At 40.5% G+C, this 23,650-nt stretch overlaps 1 protein-coding gene across 9 annotated transcripts in view; it reads right to left on the bottom strand.

Moving 5' to 3' along the window:
- EHBP1 (EH domain binding protein 1) overlaps positions 1 to 23,650 on the bottom strand; it is a 226,612-nt gene that overhangs the window by 135,651 nt on the left and 67,311 nt on the right. For all 9 annotated transcript variants that reach the window (XM_057423435.1, XM_057423429.1, XM_057423432.1 and 6 more), the window contains exon 6: positions 1,993 to 2,174. In XM_057423435.1, coding sequence (XP_057279418.1) covers positions 1,993 to 2,174 — 182 coding nt within the window. The remainder of the gene's footprint in view (positions 1 to 1,992; positions 2,175 to 23,650) is intronic.

Genomic DNA, 23,650 nt, shown 5'->3' with positions numbered 1-23,650 from the left:
ACTCTAGAAATGCCAGTAAATGCTGATACGGCCTTGTTTGGTTAAAATGAAAATGCTTGTTCAGACCTACTGTCCACATGCTGCATGTGACAACTATCATTACATTCACTCAGAACTCCTGATGCTGCTATAGACGTTAAAATCCCTTTTCTAAACATTTGCATTCATTAAGAAGATAAAAACCCATTACATATCAATGGCCAATTGCAATTCTTATTTGACTGCATCACATATACGTATCTTTCACATAACTGCACCTTTCATATCAAACAGACATTTGATGAAAAGATGACAGCAGGCAATGATACATAAAAATGGATTTTCTACATTTGTTTCCTAAAAAGCCCAAGATTTTTAAAGTACATGATGCCATTCTTGAAGCAACAGCAGGCCTACCTCTCCTCTCCTAAACCAATTTGAATATTTATTGGGATTAATTAAATTTTTTTACAATAATTATAATAATTTTTTACAATAAAACAGACTGGGTATTGCCTGCCTAGGGAGCACCTCTGCTGAAAACAGTCTGGGGATCTTGGCAGTGAGCAAGCTTAAGGAGAGCCAGCACCATGTCCTGACAGCCAAAGAAGGCAAAAACATCCTGAGACCCATTAAAACAGGACCACAAAACCAGCAGTCTGAGGGAAGTAATGACTCCTATTTACTTGGAGTTGTTGGACTGCATGTAGGCCACTTCATCCAGTGTTGGGTCCCACGGTACTGGAAAAGGTGTTGATAAACCAGAGCAAGGTCAGCAGAGGACCACTGAGATCATTAGGAGCTGGAGCTGAACTGGCTCAGGGAAATGGACTTTCTGAGCCTGGAGAAGAGATGGCTTCAGGAGGACCTAGCAGCAGCTTGCCAGCACTGCTGAGAAGACAGTGGCGCAAGGTGGAAGGATTAGAGACACTGGACACAGATTGAAAGCAGAGAGATTGTGATCTGACATGAGAAAAAAGTTGGAGCAGTCACCAACAAGCAGTGGGATGGTTGTCCAGAAAGCTTGTGTAGTCTCCATTCTTGAGGGTTTTCAAGCCCCAGTTGTATAAACCCCAGAGCAAACTGGTCTGATCACACTGCTGACTGCTTTAAGCAGTCTGGAAAGCTGTGCATGCAACAGTTTTTGGACACTTGTATTGCAATGGGCAATGTCTCCAAGTGCATTCAGGGCACTGAAAGCTGGAAATAAACTGTTAGCCTTTTGCGGGGGAAAAAAAAAGTGTAAAAGAGGTAAAAGAACTACTAGAGCAGTAGTTTCCCCCTCCGCCTCTTTATGTTCTGCCAGTCTCATTTTCCCATATTCTTGAGACAAGAAAAAAGCAAAACAGGATGGTGACAAGCAGTCCATCCTCCAGCCACATGAAGCTGTCAATATCTTACACCTTGAATCTGACAGAAATTGCAGAAGTTACAGGATCTGCAAAAATAATCTGTATCCTCTGCCCTCCAAAGGCTGTTGAAATACAGGACAGAATCAAGTGAGAAGGGGGAGTGGTAGTCAGTGCCTGACTGAACTCATTCCACAGGATATTCTTGTGTTCAAGGCAAAAATCTTACTTGTGACTCCACCCTCTCTCAACTTACAGCTGGCTTTGTCCTTTCATTTTTTGTGAAATATAAATAGACGAAATAGAAGTAAGTCTTCCTTCCTACATTTCCCTTGCAGTCTGCTAAGGGTATTGTTGGACGAACAAACACACACACACACAAACGAAATCCTGCTGATTCCAGACCTGTAGATATTTTTAAGCTGCTGTTATTTACAATAAGGTTAGAGGACAAGCTGTTTGTCTCTGAAGAACACAAGACAAAAATCAGAGTAAGAAACGGTTTCTACTCAGCTAAGAAACTAAGTATGGCAGGAATGATAAGTATGCTGAAGGATACTCTCAAATTCTGCCATTCTATACAGAAAGCTCTTTATCCAAAGAATTCTTTGAAAAGCAACACAAAGCAGGCTATCTGGTTAAAAAAAAACCCACAACAACTTACGTGGCTTTTCCTTCCCTCAGGAAAATACAAGATAAAGAGAACTGTAGTGTGGCAGATACCACTTTCTTGGACAAAGGCTTGAATTTTAACTTGACATCCGTCTGTGTAGGCATGGGGCTTGCATATTGCTTCATATTGATGCTGCTGGTGGCAAGCGCTTTTCTTCGTCCAGAAGGAGATTCCTGAAAGCAAAGGAAGAATAAAACTAATGTAAAAGGCGCTGTTACACTGAAACCTGCATGCGCACAAAACAAAAAAATACACTTATTAAATGTGCATCATTCTTTTTTCAAGTACACAGGCAGCAGGGATTGCTACAGTCCTCTGCAAAGACAGAAACCCTTTTCTTACACTACATCAGTTACTAACAGTGGGTCTTTGAGCACTTGTCTAGTGCAAGGTAAAAAAAAAGTTACTCATTATGGTTAGTGGTCTTCCATATGAGATCCGAGCTCTTTAACAGCTGAAGCTTGTAGTAGCATCCACAGCAAACATCCATTTAAGCAAGTGGGAATACATCTCCATTCCTTCTGATAGCAAACTGGAGTAGCTTTGTCTAATCTCAGGCAGTCCTGGACTAGGACATCCAACCTAGGCAAGACATGGTTTTCAATTATGCATATATTTCTTCATGTAATGGATTTAGGCCATCAAGTTAATATTTTTGAACTGCTATCTGTGTTTGATGCTTGTGCTTGGTTCAGCAGTAGCAGTCATGTTTCTCCTTCTTGGTAGCTGGTGCAGTGCTGTGTTTTGACTTTCGGCCTGGGAACAGAGCTGATAACAATGATGGTTTGGTCTGGCCAAGGACTTTGTGAGGCTCATGCTCTGCCAGGGAGGAGGGGAAGCCAGGAGGAAGCAGAGACAGGACACCTGACCCAAACTGACCAAAGAGGTATTCCATACCACAGCACGTCATGCCCAGGGTGTAACTGAGAGTTACACGGAAGGGCTGGGTGACTGCAGGGTTGGAGGAGGTATCGGTCAGTGCTCGGTTGGTCGGGGGCGGGGCGAGTTATTGGTTGGTGGGTGGTGAAATATTCTCTTCCCTTGTTATTTCCTTTATCATTATTATTATTGGTGATAGCAGTAGTGATTTGGGTTATACCTTAGTTGCTAAACTGTACTTATCTCAACCCATGGGAGTTGCATTCTTTTGATTCTCCTCTCCATCCCTCCGGGAGTAGGGGGAGGGCAAGAAGGGGGGGAGTGAGTGAACGAGCTGGCTGGCTGGGTTTAAACCACGACAATGCTCAAATACAATGCCTGAGTATTCTTCAAAGCAATGGTACTTCTCACTAGTGCTGTACATGTAATATCAAGAGTGACTGGTTTCTGAAATTAAGGTTGACAATGCTTCAAAAAATACTGATACAAAATTTGGAAGAAAAATCTAAAAAGCAAGAAAATAAAAAAATAAAAGTAAGTTGTATTTCAAAAGCTTAAGATGTATTTCAAGATAAGGGTGTTGCTCACAGTTTAACAATTCAAACAAATTAATCTAAAAGCATCTAGGAATCTACTTCTGTGTTCCATCTAATATCAGCAGCAAAGGAATGATTATATGTGATAAAGCTCCAGTGACAAAAATAAAACAAAAAAGCCCTGTTGTTAACTCTTTTGAAAAATGTTCTCACAATAAGACTACATTTTACTGCGGTTGGCAATGTGTTCAATAAAGAATATTAATTCAATCAAAACATTCAAGCATCCTTTTTCAAAGTACTTGACATTTCCACCCCGTAGAATAAGTCAGAATGTAATATGTCATCCCCAAAGAATACCTTGTTTAAAAAACTGGCCTTATCTGTCAGATTATGCACAGCAATATTATACAGAACTATTAGTGCATGTAGATACCTTATGAATGAATTTCAAAAATGCATCAAACACTTGAGAAGGATTTAGGCCTTCTCAGAAGAAATACTTAAGAATATGCAAATACTCTCAACTGAATCAAGTTGAACAGATGCGACTACCACAAACAATACAAGTGCTCTTTCCCCGGCCGCAACTGTCAATCAAAGAGCAAGATTAAGGTCCAAGGTTCTGACAATGTGTAAAATGGAAAGTGTGATCAGGGAGTTTCAATTATTACACAGATATGAACAAGAATAATCTGTTATTGTACCATACCTTTAGAATAACTAAACATTACAACTCATTATACTGAAAGTAAGATATACCGCAGCGCCTCTTCAGAAAGCAACGTCAGAGACATGACACGTCTTTCTTGCGTGCTCTCCAAGTAAATGTACATAAGCAGTTTGCATGTTAAGAGCAACTTGCTTCACAAAGCTTCAATATTCATACTATGGTGTAAAAATAATAGTCAAGGTGAACAGAAAGAAAGTTTGCATAAGCCTCTTCCAGTTAGTTTTTGGTTTTAATGTACCTTTAGAGAAAACTGGCATATATAATGTGGTGTACAAGCATTTTTGCAACTGGCATATGCAATTGCCAATGCTAGCACATGTGCTTGTCTGCCAAACAAAAGCAACCAGAAATTAATAACTAACTTGGAGCCACATGGAGAAGATAAGGAAGCAAGTTGTACCAGGAGGCTTCATCTCAATAGAAGACAGACACTTTTTATAGCAAGAATAGTCAATCACTGGGACAACCTCTCCAGGGACATGGTACAGTGTCCATCATGGGAGGTTTACGAGCTGCAACTGGGCAGGGCACTAGGTCACCATGTCTAGGCTCCCTTTCCTGTGAAAGTTTGGATCAGGTATCTTTCCATGTACCTTCCAACCTGAGCTCTTCTATGACTGTATGATTCTAACTTGAATATACCCTCACGAGCAGTCAGGCCAAATAAAAATATTCCTCTGGTGGGCTATAATGACTAGGAAACATTTGTCACACTTTGAATTTCACTCTTCTGTGAATCAGTTGGGTTGAGCTTATGTTGGCAGACTAAAAGAATTATACCTTAGCTGGTTTTAAAGTCTTTATTACAGTATCACAGTTATTCTTATTGAAATTACAGTTAGCAACATAGAATCATAGAATCGTTAGGGTTGGAAAGGACCTTAAGATCATCTAGATCCAACTCGCTTGCCGTGGGCAGGGACACCTCACACTAAACCATGTCACCCAAGGCCTCATCCAACCTGGTCTTGAACACTGCCAGGGTTGGAGCATTCACAACCTCCCTGGGCAACCCATTCCAGTGCCTCACCACCCTAACAGGAAAGAATTTCCTTCTTATATCCAACCTAAACTTCCCCTGTTTAAGTTTTAACCCGTTACCCCTTGTCCTGTCACTACAGTCTCTAATGAAGAGTCCCTCCCCAGCACCCTTACAGCCCCCCTTCAGATACTGGAAGGCTGCTCTGAGGTCTCCATGCAGACTTCTCTTCTCCAGGCTGAACAGCCCCAACTTCCTCAGCCTCTCTTCATACAGGAGGTGCTCCAGTCCCCTGATCATCCTCGTGGCCCTTCTCTGGACTTGTTCCAACAGTTCCATGTCCTTTTTATGTTGAGGACACCAGAACTGCACACAATGCTCCAGGTGAGGTCTCACAGGAGCAGAGCAGAGGGGCAGGATCACCTCCTTCGACCTGCTGGTCATGCTCCTTTTGATGCAGCCCAGGATACGGTTGGCTTTCTGGGCTGGGAGCGCACACTGAAGCCGGCTCATGTTCATTTTCTCATCAACCAACACCCCCAAGTCCTTCTCCGCAGTGCTGCTCTGAACCTTTTCTCTGCCCAACATGTAGCTGTGCCTGGGATTGCTCCGACCCAGGTGTAGGACCTTGCACTTGGCATGGTTAAACCTCATGAGGTTGGCATCAGCCCACCTCACAAGCGTGTCAAGGTCCCTCTGGATTGCATTCCTTCCCTCCAGCGTATCAACCCAACCACACAGCTTGGTGTCATCGGCAAACTTGCTGAGGGCGCACTCAATCCCACTGTCCATGTCAGCGACAAAGATGTTAAACAAGACTGATCCCAACACCGATCCCTGAGGGACACCACTCGTTACTAGTCTCCAGCTGGACACTGAGGCATTGACGACAACTCTTTGCGTGCAAACCTAACTCTTTGCGTCCCCATAACTCAAAGGGCATGGCAAGACGCTTCATTTGGTCATTATTCCCAAATTATACAATTACTTTGTCCTCAAAAAGATGCTTTGCACTATCTTTTTTTTTTCTTTTAAAAGAAGATGCATGTCTGTTGTCACGTCCTCACTCTCTTTCATCAATTGAACCACCCCCAAAACAAGGAATTGTGTCTCCACCCAGTGAGAAACAGATCTTAGATGAAACAAATCATGAACATGGGTACTTGCTTACAGCCTTCCAGGCGAGTCATTGATCAGACATACCATGCCTATATTCTGATGTACTCTTCTCAGTTTGACTATGAATATCACTTCCCAGCAGCTGTAAACAACCCCCAATTTAACAAAACAATCCCCAATTTTAACAAAGACCTAGATTATTTCCTTGTGTAGCTACCAATGCCTTCTCGGGGCTGGCTCACCTGTTATATACACCCTATGCTACAAGAGCAACAGACACACCTCCCGCAGGGTCCCTGGGAAGGCATCTATCATAGGAAACACAAATATGTTTCAGGGACTCTGAAAAAAAGGTGGTTTTGGGGACAGAGCTAACGTCTCTTGTTAGAAACACACCATCTTATCAGCTAACTCAGATGTATGTTGTCTTTATAGAGATGATTTTACTAAAAAAGTCAAAGCAAACAAGATAAGCCAACCCAAAGATCAGTTCAATGGTGAGTCTGAAGTGAAGAGAAAGAACAAAGCATTAAACCTGCAAGCATCTGAAAGCTGGACATGGACGTAGAGGCAGGAGAATTTTGGAATTATATGGAATTCCATTTTCACTATTTATTGTATAAATGATCATCTTGCCATTTGCAGCTTCAGATTATCTGGATCAGAGAGTGAATAAGAGACCTTAATCAGAAAGAGGCAAAGTTCTCCCAGTGAAGATGACTGCGAGCAATTCCTTGTGATAGCCTCTGGGGTTAGCTGGTGTAGAGGAGGAGGGAGACAAGAGTGGAGGGAGCTGTGTGCCAATACAAAGGGGAGAAGCCAGCCATGTGCAAGATGATTCTCCTAGCACTAAATATTCTAAGGTGCTGTGAAGAATCAGACATACTTGGCAATCAAGCTCAGTCAACCTGAGAAAGGAATGAATTTCATAATCTTTTTGTGAGTCAAAGACAGAAGGTGACTTTTCAGGTTCCCACTGCCAATAAAAGAAATCCAAATTTGTAAATTAATCATAGTAAACCCCCCCAAAACAAAACTCAAAAATCAACACAAAAACAGAGAGCCCCCAATCTTTCATGTTTTATTTTCCTTCACGTGCAAGCTTAAGTCCATTCTCCACCTCTCCCAGAAAATTAAGCGTTGGGAGTGTTGCAATGTTTTCTCCTTTTAAGCTTCAAAGGTTTGGCCTTACATGACTTTAGATATATAAGTAGAGAGGGGGAATATTTTTTTCCCCTGTAAAGGATATTCTCAAGGCGCTTAGGTCCATGATTTGATTTCACAATGGATTGTTTTCTGATACACAACCAACTTCTAAAAACTTGTTTTTAAGTGTCAGAAAATGCTAATAACCACTTCTCACAAGGGTTGTAATGTTTTCTTCAAAAAATCACATGCCTGTATTATACAATCTGAGCTACCCCAGACCACAGAGAAATTTTCTTGCAGAAGAATAGATAATTCTTAGATCAGCAGAGACAAAATAATCCAAGAGAATGAGTGGGATATAAAGGAACAGCTCAGCAGTAGGCTGGAATAAGTTATTTCAAACAGAAGCACACTTTGGTAACAATGTAAATAAGTAACATCCATTTAATAATAAAAGTCTGATCTGGTGTTAGCTGTGCCTTGTATGAGCACATGGAGTTTTGTGGAAGGTAAAGCAGGAATCCCAATGCAAATATTTTAATTGCTCAACTTCTCTGATTTTGGCTACTTAATCAAAGTTTAAAATGCATAAGGCTCAATTATGCCTCCAGGTCTTTTACATACATGTGACTGCCAGAGTTGCCACATCACGTTTTGTGAAAGGGTGCATGGAAAAGTCAGTTTTGAAGTCACAAGAGGGAAATGATCCATGTATTTTGTTACCTCTCTTATTATCACAACATTTAACAATAAAGATGGAGCTCATTCGATAACAAGAGAGTAATTTGGAAACTCTCTGCTTTTTAAGAGAGGCAATGCATTACACATCACCTGAAACCTACTCCAAAGAGACACAAAATCAAGTCAGTCAGAAGGCACATAGCTGCAAGTAGTACAGGGCCAGGCTGGGATGAGCCTTCATTGCACGGGAGCACCCTGCACACGGCTCTGCTAAAGCCAGGTGACCTACAGCACATATGCAGACATGTACTGCAAACGGGAATTTAAATAGCTATGGATGGGCTTTTAAGTAGCAGTCCCCAGCACTATCCCTCTACAGCAATTTGTGTTACTTCCACAAGTCTTCAACTACGATCATACAACAAATTCTGGGGGTAGAGAATGGAAAATTAACCACACTCAGTTCAAATGAAGCCAGTGGAGCTGCATTTACTGTCACAGCTACAGGACCAGATTCACTTACACAAATTTCTTTCAATAATGCAACCTGAATCATTCTCTTCCACAACATTCATGACTGAGCAGCGTCAGGCATTCCAAAAGCTACTACATAGTAAGTACCACCCTTATGTAAAGTTCTGCCTAGCCTTAAAGGATCCACATAGTCCAGCCTCTACAAGGAGAGTAATATGAAGCAGTGCTACGAACCATCAGCATTTTCTAGGAACCATACCCATCTTTTCCTACTAAACAAGACCTTTGACAGAAAACAGAAATAAAATACTCTGAGGAATGAAGAACAGATAATCTGTACCACAGATGTAAAAACAAACGGCCCATTTTCACTTTGAAGATGATGATCACAGATGACAGACAGTCACATCACACTATTAAACAGTGCTCAGCTTTCCTCCTAATGAAAGATTAACACCTCCATATGAAAGGTCTGGACTCAGACTATTAATTTAAAGGAGACCCAAATAATGCAATGATGCAAATTTCATGCAGCCTTCTTTCCTTAAAAATGCATTTTTAATGACCTTGTGTCCTGTAATTACCAACTGCCTGGTAAATCTTCTTCAAGGTTAATATAAGAAGCACAAATAAGTAGGAAACAGCTTTGTATTTTCTGTTAAACTGACCTCACACTTCCAGAGTTACAGAATCAAAACACTGGCCAAGTTTTGTTCACAGGTTATATTCTTCTGGGTTATTTGGCTGGGGAAAGAGTCCCTCCACAGAAAAAGGCAGAATGTATTTTACCCCTCCTCACCTGTACTCAGCTTCCCTACACAGACCTTCAACCCCTTGCTGAAACACAGTCCTTAATCACCGAGACTCAAATACCTTCCCCTTTCCATACACATACATTGAGAAAACACAGTAGAATATATCCATTCAAGAGAAACTAGATAAAAAAAGTACTGTGCCTCTTATTTAGATACTAAATGGTCCCTCTTTAATAGAAACATATTAAGTAATGTGTAAGGACTGTACAAACATTATCCAAAAAAAGAGCTAATGGGGAAGATAACAAGTTTCCTAATTGGATATTGTTATTTTGCCAAAAGAAACAGTGACTATCTTCCTCCCAGTAAAGGAACACATACAGTGGAGTATTTTAGAGGCTGCCTTTTCACATTTTATAGAAGCAAATGCTAAAAAGCTCACAAACACATGCAGATTTTCGAGAGAAGCGTTCTGGTTGCATGAAATAATCAGAAAAAGCAGTTTTTATCACTGCAAAAACCCACTGAGAGGAGCAAGTTTTAAGGATTTCACTTTCCTTTATGCTTCAGAATAGAACAGAGAACGTTGTGAAGGAAAGCTGTCCTCTGGCACGAACCCCACTGCCCCGACAGCTACCACACACCACAGGAGAGCAAATGGGAAGTTCTCCCTCTCCTGATGCTGGATGCCAGCCCCAGTGGCAGACTTGCAAGCACCATCTTGCTTAGATGAAAAGATCACTGCTTCACTGGCAGAGCAAAATGGATCACTACAGAATTTAATTTGTGAGAGTATACAGCAATTAAATGCTAAAATAGACAAGCTACAGGGAGCTCTCTCAACTGGAGAGAGTAAATTAGAAACTATGTCAGTTAAAGTAATTTAGACAGTCGGATGGGAGATTTGGGGGACCGAACTGCAGGCAGCACGATCTGTGCTGAAAACTTGTTTAAAGGCAAATAATGGTTCAAGGTGTCCAGAATATTATTAGGAATTATGATGCATTTGAATGGAGAATTTAATGTTTAAGAAATCCTGCACATGCCAGGAAAGTCTGAACTCCAGACATGGGGACTGGGAAGGAAAGTAGAAAATATGCATAAATGTTGAAACAGCTACACTTGATTATATAAATATATATTTGTGATGCTCACAAAGTGACCCTTGTCAGAACCAGAGCCCTTGTGTCAAATTATTTATCATATTGGTAATATCTTAGGTTTAGGCTAAAAGGCTACTTCAAAAACACCAACATGATGGGCGTTTTAGCACATCTAGATTGATGAATCACTGCAGTGGAAGCACAACACGTTTCTTAGTTAGCACTTAATACTTTCAGAAGGCAAAAAGAAAATACAATAGGCTACTACACCTACGGTGCTCCTACAGTCTGCTTTTAGGACAGCCCATGAGATTTCACTAGCACCCTGAGAGACTCAGGTATGTAGTGAAAGGTTCTTTCTGAGCCAAATCATACCCACGGGTGTGCTCAAGCAACATGCTGTGGGTAACAACAAGCAGTTCATCTTCACAAGCTAATCCCTTGAACTCACAGACTCTGGGAATCTCTGAAGAGGGAAAGTTTAGAAAGTGAAATGATGCCTATTAAATTAATTCATCTTCACTATGCAAACAACCACCAAGAAAATTTGGAGGTTCTGATTTGCTAAACAAAAAACAAAAAAAACCAAAAGCCTAAAATCCCCAAACCCAACCTATCAATCTTTTTCAAGAGCTACTGGACAGATGGCATTTTTATGTTCACAACCAAAATTTTAGTTGAGCCAGTTTATTAATAGACCATGTGCATGAGACAGATATGTCCTTCTAAAGTGGACTTGATGCTTCCAAAGGGCAATGGAGAAAAGTTTACAGGTGAGCTGAACATCTTTAATAAGTAGCAGATAACTCCTGGACCCTGAAACACTCAATCTTGAGAAGGATGTGGCTAACTGCTTTATGTGTCCATTTAAAAGCTTTCACTTTGGACTGTTCAGTAAAACAGGAACTCTGAACACTCTCCCTCAGAAGGATGCAACAAGATTGATAACTGATGTTGAGAAATATTTGCTCTAGTATTTGTAGCCTTCTTCCTCCTTGCTCTTTCAGATCCCTTCTCTAGAGATGCTGTGCAAGCATCCATTAATGCCAGGTTTAAATTTACTGTAAGATGCCTTTGACCACCTGCTAAACTCTTTGTCTTCGTTCACGCTCTATGCAAACTTCACTGTAGGTTTATGAAGTATGTGAATTTTTGTTTGTGTTTGCAGAAGTACACCTTATGCCGTAATTCTCGGGAGCCCTGAGATACTTGACTATTGCATATTACTTAGCTACAAAAATCACATCCTTTCCTGCAGTACTGAGCTCATTAATGCCCTACTACTACAAATGCAGTCATTTGCTCTCTCCCATTGGGTTCATTGCATGGTAGGGACTGTCTGTTCCTTTCCTGGACCCAAATGCTACAACAGCCAGTAACGTGACCATGTGCCCTGGGCCTGCTAAGGTATACGCTGCAGCTGTGTGCAAGTCTGTGTGTATTACTACATAAATCACTAGTAAGCAAAAGCCATTGAGATGAAATAACTTTTAGATAGCAAAACCTGTGAGCGTAAGTCCTACCGTAATTCCTGTGCAGAACTGTAATCATGCCATGGATGCGGGACATGAGCTCACAGAAGCTCAGCCAAAGTTGGCAGACAAACTTGTTGGCAGACAAACTTGTTATTATCGACTACCAAAATCCTCAAACCCTAGCTCTCAAAGGAGCAGATTTAAAGAAGCCTGGGCTTGAGCTGCTGGTGATACATGGCAGGTGAGGCTGGCTGTGGGGTAAAGGGCTGCACGCAGGGCAGTTTTGCAGTAAATAAGGCCAGGTTGAACAGAGCCTTGGGTGGCATGGTTCAGTGTGAGGTGCCCCTGCCCATGGCAGGAGGGTTGAAACTTGATGATCTTAAGGTCCTTTGCAACCCTAACTATTCTGTGATTCTATGAAATAACAGTCCTTCATTTTCTGCTGTGTGCCACTGAGCTGCATCCTTCACAGTGTGCTATCCGCCCCCGAGAGCAACTCCCATGCTACTTTGGCTGAGGCACTTCCAAACAGTATTCCCCCTGGTTCCGGTTTAATTTTCTCTCTGCTTTTAAAGGGTTTATTGCATAAGTATAGTATTTCTGTAGAGTTGGCTTCAGAACAAAGCAGAAATATAGATAATTTACCTAATGCTAGAAGGGGAGTAACAGCAGATGATAAAATTGGTTCCTAAATTTTTAGCTGAAACTGGAATAATAAACACCTATTATGTGAGACTTTTTCCTTCCTTAGGGGGAGCTGATGTGATATCCATGACTTCATTTGCTGCTCAGCAACTCATAACTCCACATTATTCCATGTATTGACTGAAGGGACTCACAGGTTGTTTTCTGTTTTTTCTTGGTTTGTTTTTTAAATAATAGCCAACAGCTGTTATAAAATCTGTATTTAAGCTCACCTACCAGTGCCTGGCACTTTAGCTCTATTTTGCCTGGCAGGAAGCCTCTGTTTTTATGATTCACTCTATTGCTCAGTTGCTCAATGCAGAGGTATCCCATGAACAGTGCTACTGAACCTTCAAACAGTTACAGAAGAGATGCCCAGTTAGGGTCCCCTGACAGAAGATGGTCTTTAGTGGGAAAAGAAATGCTGTTTGCTTGTCTAAGATGAGGGTTAACTAGTTACCTATTTATTGGTGGCTCCAGATGTGAAAAGCCCTTCCATTGCCTACAGCTTCTTCTCACTTTCCATTCTAGGCTCTACATTTCCTTACTCTCTCTTGGTGTCACTTCAAGAAAGACTAAGAATCTTTGACATTAAAAAGGTGGGTTTGAAATAATATCTCAAGCTCAGCAATGAATATCTGAGTTCAACTTAATAGTAAGAACAGTCATTGAAAAGTCTATAGCTCTGTACATTAGGCTCTGCCTACCTGCAAGCCTTGTCCTGGGGAAGTAGGTGACATGCAGAAAGGCACACATGATACAGACACCAGAATTAACTGCAGATAATTTAAACAGACTTGCAAACATAAATATATTATTCAGCTCCTTTGTAATCTCCAACAAGGAAGCAAGTTTGAGGTAACACTCACTAAAGAAGAAACCCGGTCGAAAGTTTAACTGCTCCAGCAAACTTACATGCTTTCATTCACCTTTCCCAAAAATGCTGTATTTTAAGATGGCTTATAACATTGTCTAGACTTAATTTTCTAGCACATATAAACCTGCTTAAGTGGATTTTGTAAAATACCAGTGTATCTTCAACCAGTAGTTACCATCCAAGGATAACTTTCCTTAGAATAATGCACAATATTAAATGACATAAAATTTGCAAGGCTTATGTCACACAATAGCTTTTAACAGTGTCAGGAGAAGGTATTAAAACTCTTACATTGTTCCTGCACTGAAAGCTGGCCCCTTAAAAAGCACAGAATGAACAGATACATGGTTTGTAACTTCTGACAGCTGTGTGCTGAGCAGTGATGCTCACACAGCGACTGTTCTCCTTGTCAGAATCTGAGCCCTTGGGTCAAATTATTTATCATATTGGTAATACCTCAGGTTTAGGCTAAAAGGCCATTCAAAAAACCCCAGCATGATCTTATCTGAAGTGAACATCTCCCTTAATACTGGAACATGAATCTATCTCCATTATTAAATTAATGAATGTGCTTTCTTTATTCTCTTCCCTATTGCTCACAACTTCACTTTAAGCATGTGCCAAATGACCAAAATAGACAACACCAAGAGAATATAACACAGCTGGAAAGGTCTCCCAAACTACAGAGGAATCACCAGACCTGCCTGGTGCTCCTCCCTTTATCACTCATAACCTCTCACTGTAGTTCCCAGCTACCACCCTGGAGGACACGATGCAAGACCACCATAACTCTTACAGCTCCATGGCCATGATACCAATCACAAAAGTCACTCTGGAAGAGCTGGCTCTTCAAGAAAGTGTCTTCATACAAATATACAGTTCTCTTGCCCATGCCACTTTATTAAGAATATCTTTTATCCAAATCTGTAGCTCACTAGAAGGGACAAAAACTCAGTGAGACACCTTTAATATCCAGATCTACACTAGGCTGTTACCTAAGGGCAGTGCAGTTTGCAAGTGATGGCTCCTGTGTGCAGCACTCTCCCCTACAGAGGAAAGGAAGAAGAAAGAAATACTGAATCTATGGATGTACCCGATGCCGTACCTCTGACATATGCTTTGAATCTGACGTATGCAGAAAGAAGCAGGGGCAAAGGGTAAGTATAGAACTAGGGTAAAAGGAAGGCAGCTGAAAATTAAGATCTGTGTGAAGCGAGAACAGGGGCATGCTCACACCTGCAAGACATCTCAGCTGGCACACCCTGTGAACACACAGAAGTGGGAACAGTGTGCAGTGCAGGTGCAGTTACTTGTGTTATTTTTATATATATATATATATATATTTTTTTTATATAAACAACATCATCTACATTTTAACAGCAAGGCATTCCACAAAGCATTCCAAAATGGAGCTCTGTGATAAACATAAACCTCAACTTTTTAAAAGCCCATCCATCCCTTCAAATTTATTTCAATCAGGGAAACAGCTAAATGGATTTCTTCTAACTTTGCACTTAAAGTAAAATTCACCCCAAGACTGACAAGCATAAAAAAAATTCAGTCCAATGGGTGATTTCTATTTTTTTTTTAAAGCTGCAATAGCCTGAAAACAGGGGCTTGTAATGAAGCTGCCCTGTCAACCAGAACCACACTGTCACTAGAGCAACACAATCATATTGCCTGTGCAAAGAAGCAATGCATTTAACATTTTCTTCACTGTGTATTATCTATTAGCTGAGTTTGTCACAGAGATATGTGGCAGTTCCCTGCAATACTTATGAATATATGGCAAGGCATACAAGAATCCATGCATGTCTGCTTCAGCACAGGTTTGTCTTATTATATTTTGGCAAACAACTTAAACCCCCCCTTCCCTTTTCTCTTATCTTAGGTTTCTGTTAAATGCTGTTACTATCAAGAAATAGAAGTCATCCCAGGCAAACATCTCAGATCTCCCCATCTCTATTCACTATTACTAATGCACATTACATGTTCAATCCTCTCTTGCTGCTTCTATGAAAAAGCTCGTCAAAAACAGATTTCATTTTTTCTGTGTATGCACAAATTAGTTACGGATGATTAACAAAGCATTCATTCTTTTATTTGCTTTGGCTGAGACTTGATCTGTGTTACATTCATGTGAGGGAAGCACTTCATTTTATGTTGACTAAATATGAAACACTGTACTGTTGATAAAAAGAGTTGTGTTCAGGGCTGCATTTTATACTGACAAAAGATGCATGTTCTTGGGCTAATATTTTCTTAAACAAGTTTTTCCAGATTTTTTATTACAAAAAACTTGATACACCTTTTTTGTCGAATTCTCACTAAGTACTGGGCAGCAAGAGCTTTATGTTGCAAAGCAATCTGCAGCAGTCTTAAACAACAACAATTACTGCATGTTTAATGTAATAAAAAGGAACATTCAAATTCTGCTCCACCATTTGATTTCTTTAAACATAACTTGCATTATAAAACTTATCCAAAAAAGACTCCACAAGTAGGACAGGCAGCTAATCATAGTTACAAGATTCATCTCCTATTACATTAAAAGTATAATGAAAACAAAGAGGTATTGGAAAAGTCTTACGGAAACTTATAGCCAGCTGTAACAGAGTTTGGCCCATCTGGTGTTACTGGCTCCAGCTATCTCAGGAGAACACGTGTGTAAATGCTTGTCTATAAGGCCCATAAATCCTCTATGTCCATTAAACACGGTGATATAGCAACACCAAAAAGGATGCACTTCAGGAAGGTACTTAAGTACAAACCTAACTTTGAGCACATGATCTGCTTGTAATTAAATCAAGTTAAAGAAAGCCATACGATTAAACACCTTGTTAAATCTGGGAACAAGTTATTAGCCCTTATAAAACAGGAGATTCTATCTCGGGGTTTACAGCACATGAAAACAAACATACACACGTGCAGAGTATTATGCATACTTTTGCAAGAAGGGATTTATTTTTAGTGTAAGTATGTAGCAGTAAGTGCAGCTCTTACCCAGGTTAGGAGGAGGTCTGGCCACAATAACTTGTAAGGCACAGACCTCATCCATGCAACACAGTTTCATTTGTTTCTGAACTTCCAACAAAAATAGATGGGATTGCACCTTAATAAAACCTCCAGTAACGTCTCTGTGTCACAAAAATTAGTCTATTAGTGCCTTTCTTAAACATCACCAAAGCATGAATGTTGGGTTCTCATCTTATCTAAGAGAGGGAAGCCTACCACTCAAATGAGGCTAGAAACAGCTCAAGCAATGGGAAACTTGATGCCAGCTGGGTTTAAAAGGATGGCTAGTGCTTTGCACAAAAGACAGTGATTTCCTGGCTGCCCCTGAAATACCACAGTGCTGGATGAGAGGATGAAATGGGAAGCTTGGTTTGATCTAAGAAGGTTACCACATGGTCTCTGAGCAGCAGGCCTCTGCTCCCCATGAGGGGACATGGCTGTTTGAAGCCAGTCATTTGAAGCTCTTGAGACCCATCTGGGGGAAGGTCCTTCCAGTGCTGATATGCTGCAGGTATAAGGACAAGAAAGGGCCAGCGAAAGCAGCCAGGTCCATCTGGAACAGCCGTGCGGCAGTGCAAGGTGTGAGCTCCTGCAAGATATGAGAAGCATGAGGGCTTCCTGAAACACCCATTTCTTCTTATCGCCCTCATCCAGGGGAGAGGCATGAGATAACAACTCCTACCTGACACTCCAGCCGATCAGATAGAGCCTGACTCCTAACTCGTCTCCTACTCACATCCCACTCTTCCAGCCACATGCTTCTGCCTTGCACCAGCCCTGGCACTTTGCTGGTTCTTTCACAACCTAGATCCTTTCACTGAACCAGCAAAAACTCTTCCAGAAAAAAAAAAAAAAACAACAACCTAACAGAAACCCCCCCAAAACCCTACCAGTTTCATTGCAGGGAGATGAATGAGCTCTCCAAGGGCCAGATGACCACCACAGTCAATGCACTGAATGGGCAAGAACAAAAAGCAGGGAGCAGAGAGGAAGAGGCAAGGAACCACCCGTTTTGACAGCAGCAAACAGAGAATGGTTCAGTAATCCCATGTGGTCATATTTTCGGGCAGTATTTTATGGAGATCTACTCTTCCTGCTCCAGCCTGTGTGAAATTAGCTCCCCATCCTTGCAGACATGGGGTGGTTAAAGTGAAACAAAGATTTCGTTTATTTTTTAAGGATACCCCAGAAGATTCTTTTTCTTTGCTTCAGGTCACATAAGAACGCACAAAAGGACAAAGCAATAAATGCTCACATGCACTTTCTTGCCCTTATTTCCACTCTCTGGAACGAGGCCAGACACATCTAAGTAGTGCACTCTGTTCTCTTCCACTCCTTCTCAGAAATTATGGAGTCTTTCTCCTCTGCAGCCAATTTCCTCCTTTTTTCTCTGTGCAGGCCCAAGATTCAACTACTACAGAACAATGTTCCCCTGTTTCTCTCCGGGGCCCATTCTCCATGCGTCTACACCGGGCTCTCTGAGCCCTCCCAGATCTTTAACGGCTTCATGTTTACAGATCCTGGATGAAAACCTGTTCTCTCTGCTCCGATTCTAGGAAAATTCCACTCTCTTCCCATTTTGCATATGAACTCTGCTGCACTCATTTTCTTCAGGTTCAGCCACTCCACGGTCCTAAGGAGCTGCCACTCCCGAGGTTCTTAGTACCTTATTAGCCCAACTCACATATACCTGACACAGTCGTACTCTGAAAATACAGCTCAGATACAGCTGTATATATCTGTGTCTCCTAATACAGTCTCCCTAATCTAAGCCTGAAACTTGAAATCGGGCACTAGCAAGTCAAATAGCAGGTATGTCACATTATACAGCTTCCCAGTTATTTATAATATCAACATATATTATTATTAGGCTTGCAGAAATTATAATTCACAAAAGTAAGTGCTACAAATAATTATCAGTTTTAAATAAGCTGTTTCTAGACATTCTATTGAAAGATGTTATTCTCCACATTCCAGCTACACGAGGAACATTCCTGGAGAGCTACAGGCACAAGTACCGTCGACATTTCTAAAGCTCTCTTTGAAGCAAGTCCACCCAAAGATGCTGCTAATGGTTTATTTATTAACATACCCTGTCGCCATCAAAAACAAATACAAGAATACATTAAAAAATACAGAGTCTCTCTAATGAAAATATTTTCTTCTCTAATTCTTGGCTGTGAAGTTAACCTGATTTATGGAATTGAAAAAATCTCAATGTTAATTAATTTAATATTTGATCCATCCATACTTTAAAATATTCCACAATAAAAGCAAATGGGGAGGGGGGTGTAAAATCCAAACGACAATCAAAACAAAACATAAGCAGACTTAATCTCATAATTATTGTAACGTAAAAACACTTAGGAGACATCTGCATTAATCAATTACCAGAAAGTGCTTCAGTCCCAGGTAGTTAGTGATAGCACTCGTATACTATTACAGAGAGCCTGATGTTTTGGCAAAACCAGAGCAGGAAAAAAATGAAACTAAAAGGCATATTGTACATGTGACCTACAGGACTTGGATTATTACCTCTAAGCTTATTAAGAGTAAAAGCTGTCAGTCGGACCACCCCACAACCAGGGAGGAAAACTAAGATTACTCAGCAGTAAAAGGCATAAAAAGGAGACGTGTATTCTCAGAACGGACGAAGGCAGAGAGGGTGAACCACAGACCTGCTTCAGCTATCTGGAGCGGTAATTGGCTCACAAGAGCGACTACCACGTTAAGGCATTATCATTATCTAGCTCACATAACTGGAAATTCACGCTCTGTTCTTTAAATTGGCTTAACCAGCAGCATCTGCAGCACTTTAATTAATTACAGCAATTGGCGTACCTTAAAAGTAGATGCACAGATCTGAAATGATAATGCCCTGTGAGTAATAATTGTAAGCCAGCATCAATTCAGATCTATCCTGAACAAAACCAAGGGTACACTGTTGTGCTTCAACTGCACAGAAAACAAGCTTCAATATAGTAATTATTGTTGTCTGTCCAGGTTCACCAGCAAATGCTGCGATTCTGCGTGACACTTCACATTCAATTAGGTCGGGAATGCAGAAGCTCTCAACGTGCACAACAAAAAAATCTGTTTGGGTTTGATGTTGTCAAGTCAAAAATCCAGTCAGGCACTTAAAGATGGGTCTCCTTCGAAAGACAAACTCAAAGTTAAAAATCAAAACAGAGACCGATTACCACTATTTTTAGTGCACTCCTTAGAAAGAAAGAGAGAAGCCAGATATCTCAGTAAGCTCAGAACAAAGTTTTCTTGACAGCCATTAGGCTTTGCTTCGGTAAAAAAATAATAAATCCACAGGCACTGTACACAGCCGTGTATTTTTTTTTCTGATAGCTGCAGCTTGAAAATACAGTAGATTTACTTGTTAAAAAAAAAAAAAAAAAAAAAAATCAGAGCCAAGAAGTTAAAGTGCCCTCCTGTTCCTTTTATACACAGCAATTCAGAATCTTTACTTAGAAGAAAATAATTTTTGAAGGCTTGACAGTGAAATCCATTTACACATCCTGGACACATTCAAAAGCTCTTCTGTAACAGACTTCATACCATTTCCAGCCAGAACACAAAACAACACTTTCAAGATTTGTTGTGACTTGCTTCTGTACCATTTCTGGTTTAAAGACAGATTTTATGTTTTGTTACCACCATGCTGCAAAACAGGACACAAGATTCTTAAGTGTCTAATGTGCAATGGAAGGTTAAACAAACACACACTTGAATGGCTCAGTGTTACTAAGTTGATCAAATTTGATCCTCAAATTCATCACAATTCAGGGGTCAAAATACCTGGTAGAAAAGCTATCACCAAATTTGAACTCCCCATTTGTTCAACACAACTTTCATCTTTCATAGCAGCGTAAAAGAATGAAACAACTTTCTTGATTCTAGTAAACACCTGGTAGTTTTGAACATACTTAATCAAAAATGCCCCACAAATACAGGCTCGACTAAGGGATGGCTGGCTTTAAGTAGCAAAAACTTCAACCATCTAATACAAGTAGATACTACAGAGCGATAGATGCCTTTGAGTAATTTTGTCCAACTCATTTTCTGAACTCTCGCCTGCTTTCAAGTATAACACACAGAACAAACAAGGAGGCAAACGTCAGCAAGGAGGAGAGTGCAAGCCCGAACAACTAAAATACCAAGGCTGATGTAGCAGCAAAACGCAGAAATAGCAATCTGATGCAGGAACTCACATCAGAGAGACATGCAAAATGCAGTCAGAGGAGAAAAACGGCTTTTCTAAAGCAGCAAAACTCCAGTGAAGGCCCTCATATACTCTGTGCCTAGTGTGTCCGGGTTGGGCAGACAGTGGTAAAGCTTCACTGGTATGTGTAATTTTGAGACATGAATATCTGTGTTGAGATATACACTGATAACGTGTTTGTCTAGGGTGCACAGAAAACAACTGCATGCACAAATAAACAGCTGCACACTCAATGTAATCACATTCATCTCCTGAGTATCCACTTATAAATATTAATCCAGTAACTACATGTGCTACTAAGGTGCCAGCCTCTGAGGAAAAAAGGCCACAGTGCAGGAGAAGTATAAAATAAAATAATTCTTATCTAACACGGATACTTATTTCACACAGACACTCATTTCTGATGGAGAGGGATCACAAGTGCACAATACAAGTTATTCATTGACTAAATACCACCACGAAATGCTGCGATATAAAGGTTGGAAGGATTAACACAAAAGGTCCCACTCCAAGACAAATGTCTCCTTCATAGTTCAGTTCACAGCCATCATGACTGCTCAGTCAGGCCTACGATTCCAAAGCGTTGGGTATATACCTGCTAACCAAACACGCCAAAGACTTTCAAAATCTCTTGTTGACACTGGCATATTTTTAGAGGAGATTTTAATTACCACCATAATGAAAGAGACTTTTAAACATGGGAAGATCACCAAATAGTTTCCGCTTCAAATCTCAGTGCCTTCTGAAACAACTTTTACAGAGGAATTATGAATTTGCCAGGCTGGCAGGGTTTACACTCTGCTTCCTCCCTTCTCCTCCTTTAGTCTCTCACCTTTCCCAAGTAAACCCCCCCTATTTTTGAGTATTTCATATTTGTAAAGGCCTCACATGATTTAACTGCACATTTATATAGAGGCCACTTTTAAAAATAAAAGCAGAGACATAAATTTATGAGCATGCACTAAAACACGTTGGGGTTTGCTGCAACAATACAATTACACAGTGATTTTCAAACAAGCCATAAGTACTGGGTGGGGGGGAAGTGCAATTCATATTTTTAAATATATCTTTGGATGTAAATATTCTCCTCTAGTAATTGCGCTGTTTTACACATTCCTACATCTCAGAAACTACCTGGGCTGTGTTTATCTTCTAATTCCATTTTCTGAAGGTACTGGATCTTCTACTTTCAGCAACAGACAACAGTATGAAATAACTAAGATTTCTGAAGGAGAAAAGGCTGAATTTCAGTACAGACCATCTTATCCTTACTGGGATGGTAATTTTTCTACTCCCTCTACTGGCATACTTGAAAAGCAAGGAAGGAAAAACCTGAAGGGCATTCCAGCTTGTAAAACATAATAAGAAAATATTTTTTGTAACCTCAAAATAATTGTTCACACAACTTGGCAAAACATTAAACTCAAATCTAAGGGATTTTTAAGCCACCAGCAAATTTTTGGCAGATTGCTCTGTTGTAAAAATTAGCTGAGCACCCCAAAATAAACATCCCAGACCACTTTGTGTTACAATTCCTGTGAAGCAGTCCCATCAGCTGTCATGGCTCTGATCAAAACAGATCACTCCCTAAAGCATACTATATGGCTAGTAAAATACCCTAAGAAAGATCTATAGAATATAACTTTACACAATTACTACACAGAAAAGAGCAAAAACATCCTGAGCTTAATGAGTTGCTACTTAAATGTTCGGCAGTGCTCTCTGAGCCATTTTATATTAAAATTGGCTAGCTCTAAACATCACACATACAAGAAGTATTGTTTGACACAGTGCCATTTTGATGATAAATTGCAATCTACAGCTCAAATAATTCTACCCAGGGATTAACATTTCAGAGGCTGAGCCAGAGATTATGCGTGTGGATCTTGAATTTCATCATCTCCCTTCGGCACAATAGCTTATTCTTCCTTTTTTCATCTATTCTCTCATGAAGGGTCAGGAAAGCTTAGCCTTGCTGTTTCATTCATTTCATCTCTACATTAACCAGATACCTTGCAGTCTTTAGTTCTTACGTGTTATTCCATTACAAATACTACAGCTACACTGCACTATGCTATGGCTAATGAGGTATGTACCAAATCAAAGGGTGCCATCAAGTGGTTGTAGCACACTACCAGCATTATGCAAAGTTAGTGTTCTGTAAGGGGTTTCACCAGGACACACTATACAGGGCAGATTAAACTCTGCTGTAATGTAAAGCTTTCAGGAAAATTCAGACGCTGAGAGATGGTAGTCCCACATGATTTCACTTCCTTCCTTTTAAATTCTAAGGCTCAGGCTAATAGCCAGCATCACCACACAGGAGACATCCCTATCTCTCACGGAACAGGTGAGCAGGTTCCAGGATTGCTTCCTCTGTTGCATGCTCAACTACTCATCACTGTGCACCAGATGACAAGTTAAGAACAGACTTAATAACCTCTGAAAACCCTCCAAACAAGCAATGGGACAAGAAGGATACTGCAGGACGGGGGTTTCACAGAAGATGGGGAGAATAAATACAATTATTTGTGGCACTCCACCCAGTTTCAAATCAAACTGATTTTTGGATTACTTGCTGAGCCATACTTAGACTGAACTTGGAGACAATGCGAGAGCTTTTCGCTGCAACAACAGTGAGTTACGCAGCACTTTGAAGTAAAGATGACTTATAGATCATTCTTTGGCACAAGTATTCAATCTGACCCCCCCAAAAAATGGGCTTTCCAGATGAAATACTTCATAGCCAAAAGCCATTTTATATTTAACCATTATCTTCTAATCCATGTACTATCAGCTCTAAACCAAGCCCATTACTCCAACTCACCTTTGCCTGGCAGGTAAAACCCAACCAACCAAAATCAAACTTAAAACCACTTTCCAGTATATCGAGACAGATTTTCCCAATGAAAAAGAACAGTGCCATTCTAAAAACTGTAGTAACTTTGCTACTCTAGGA

This window comes from Pezoporus wallicus, unplaced genomic scaffold (assembly GCF_028554395.1).
Source record: "Pezoporus wallicus isolate ANWC-B61680 ecotype Strahan unplaced genomic scaffold, APGP_CSIRO_Pwel_v1 contig_4191, whole genome shotgun sequence".
Taxonomy (NCBI): domain Eukaryota; kingdom Metazoa; phylum Chordata; class Aves; order Psittaciformes; family Psittacidae; genus Pezoporus; species Pezoporus wallicus.
This window is presented reverse-complemented; position numbering and strand designations above follow the sequence as displayed.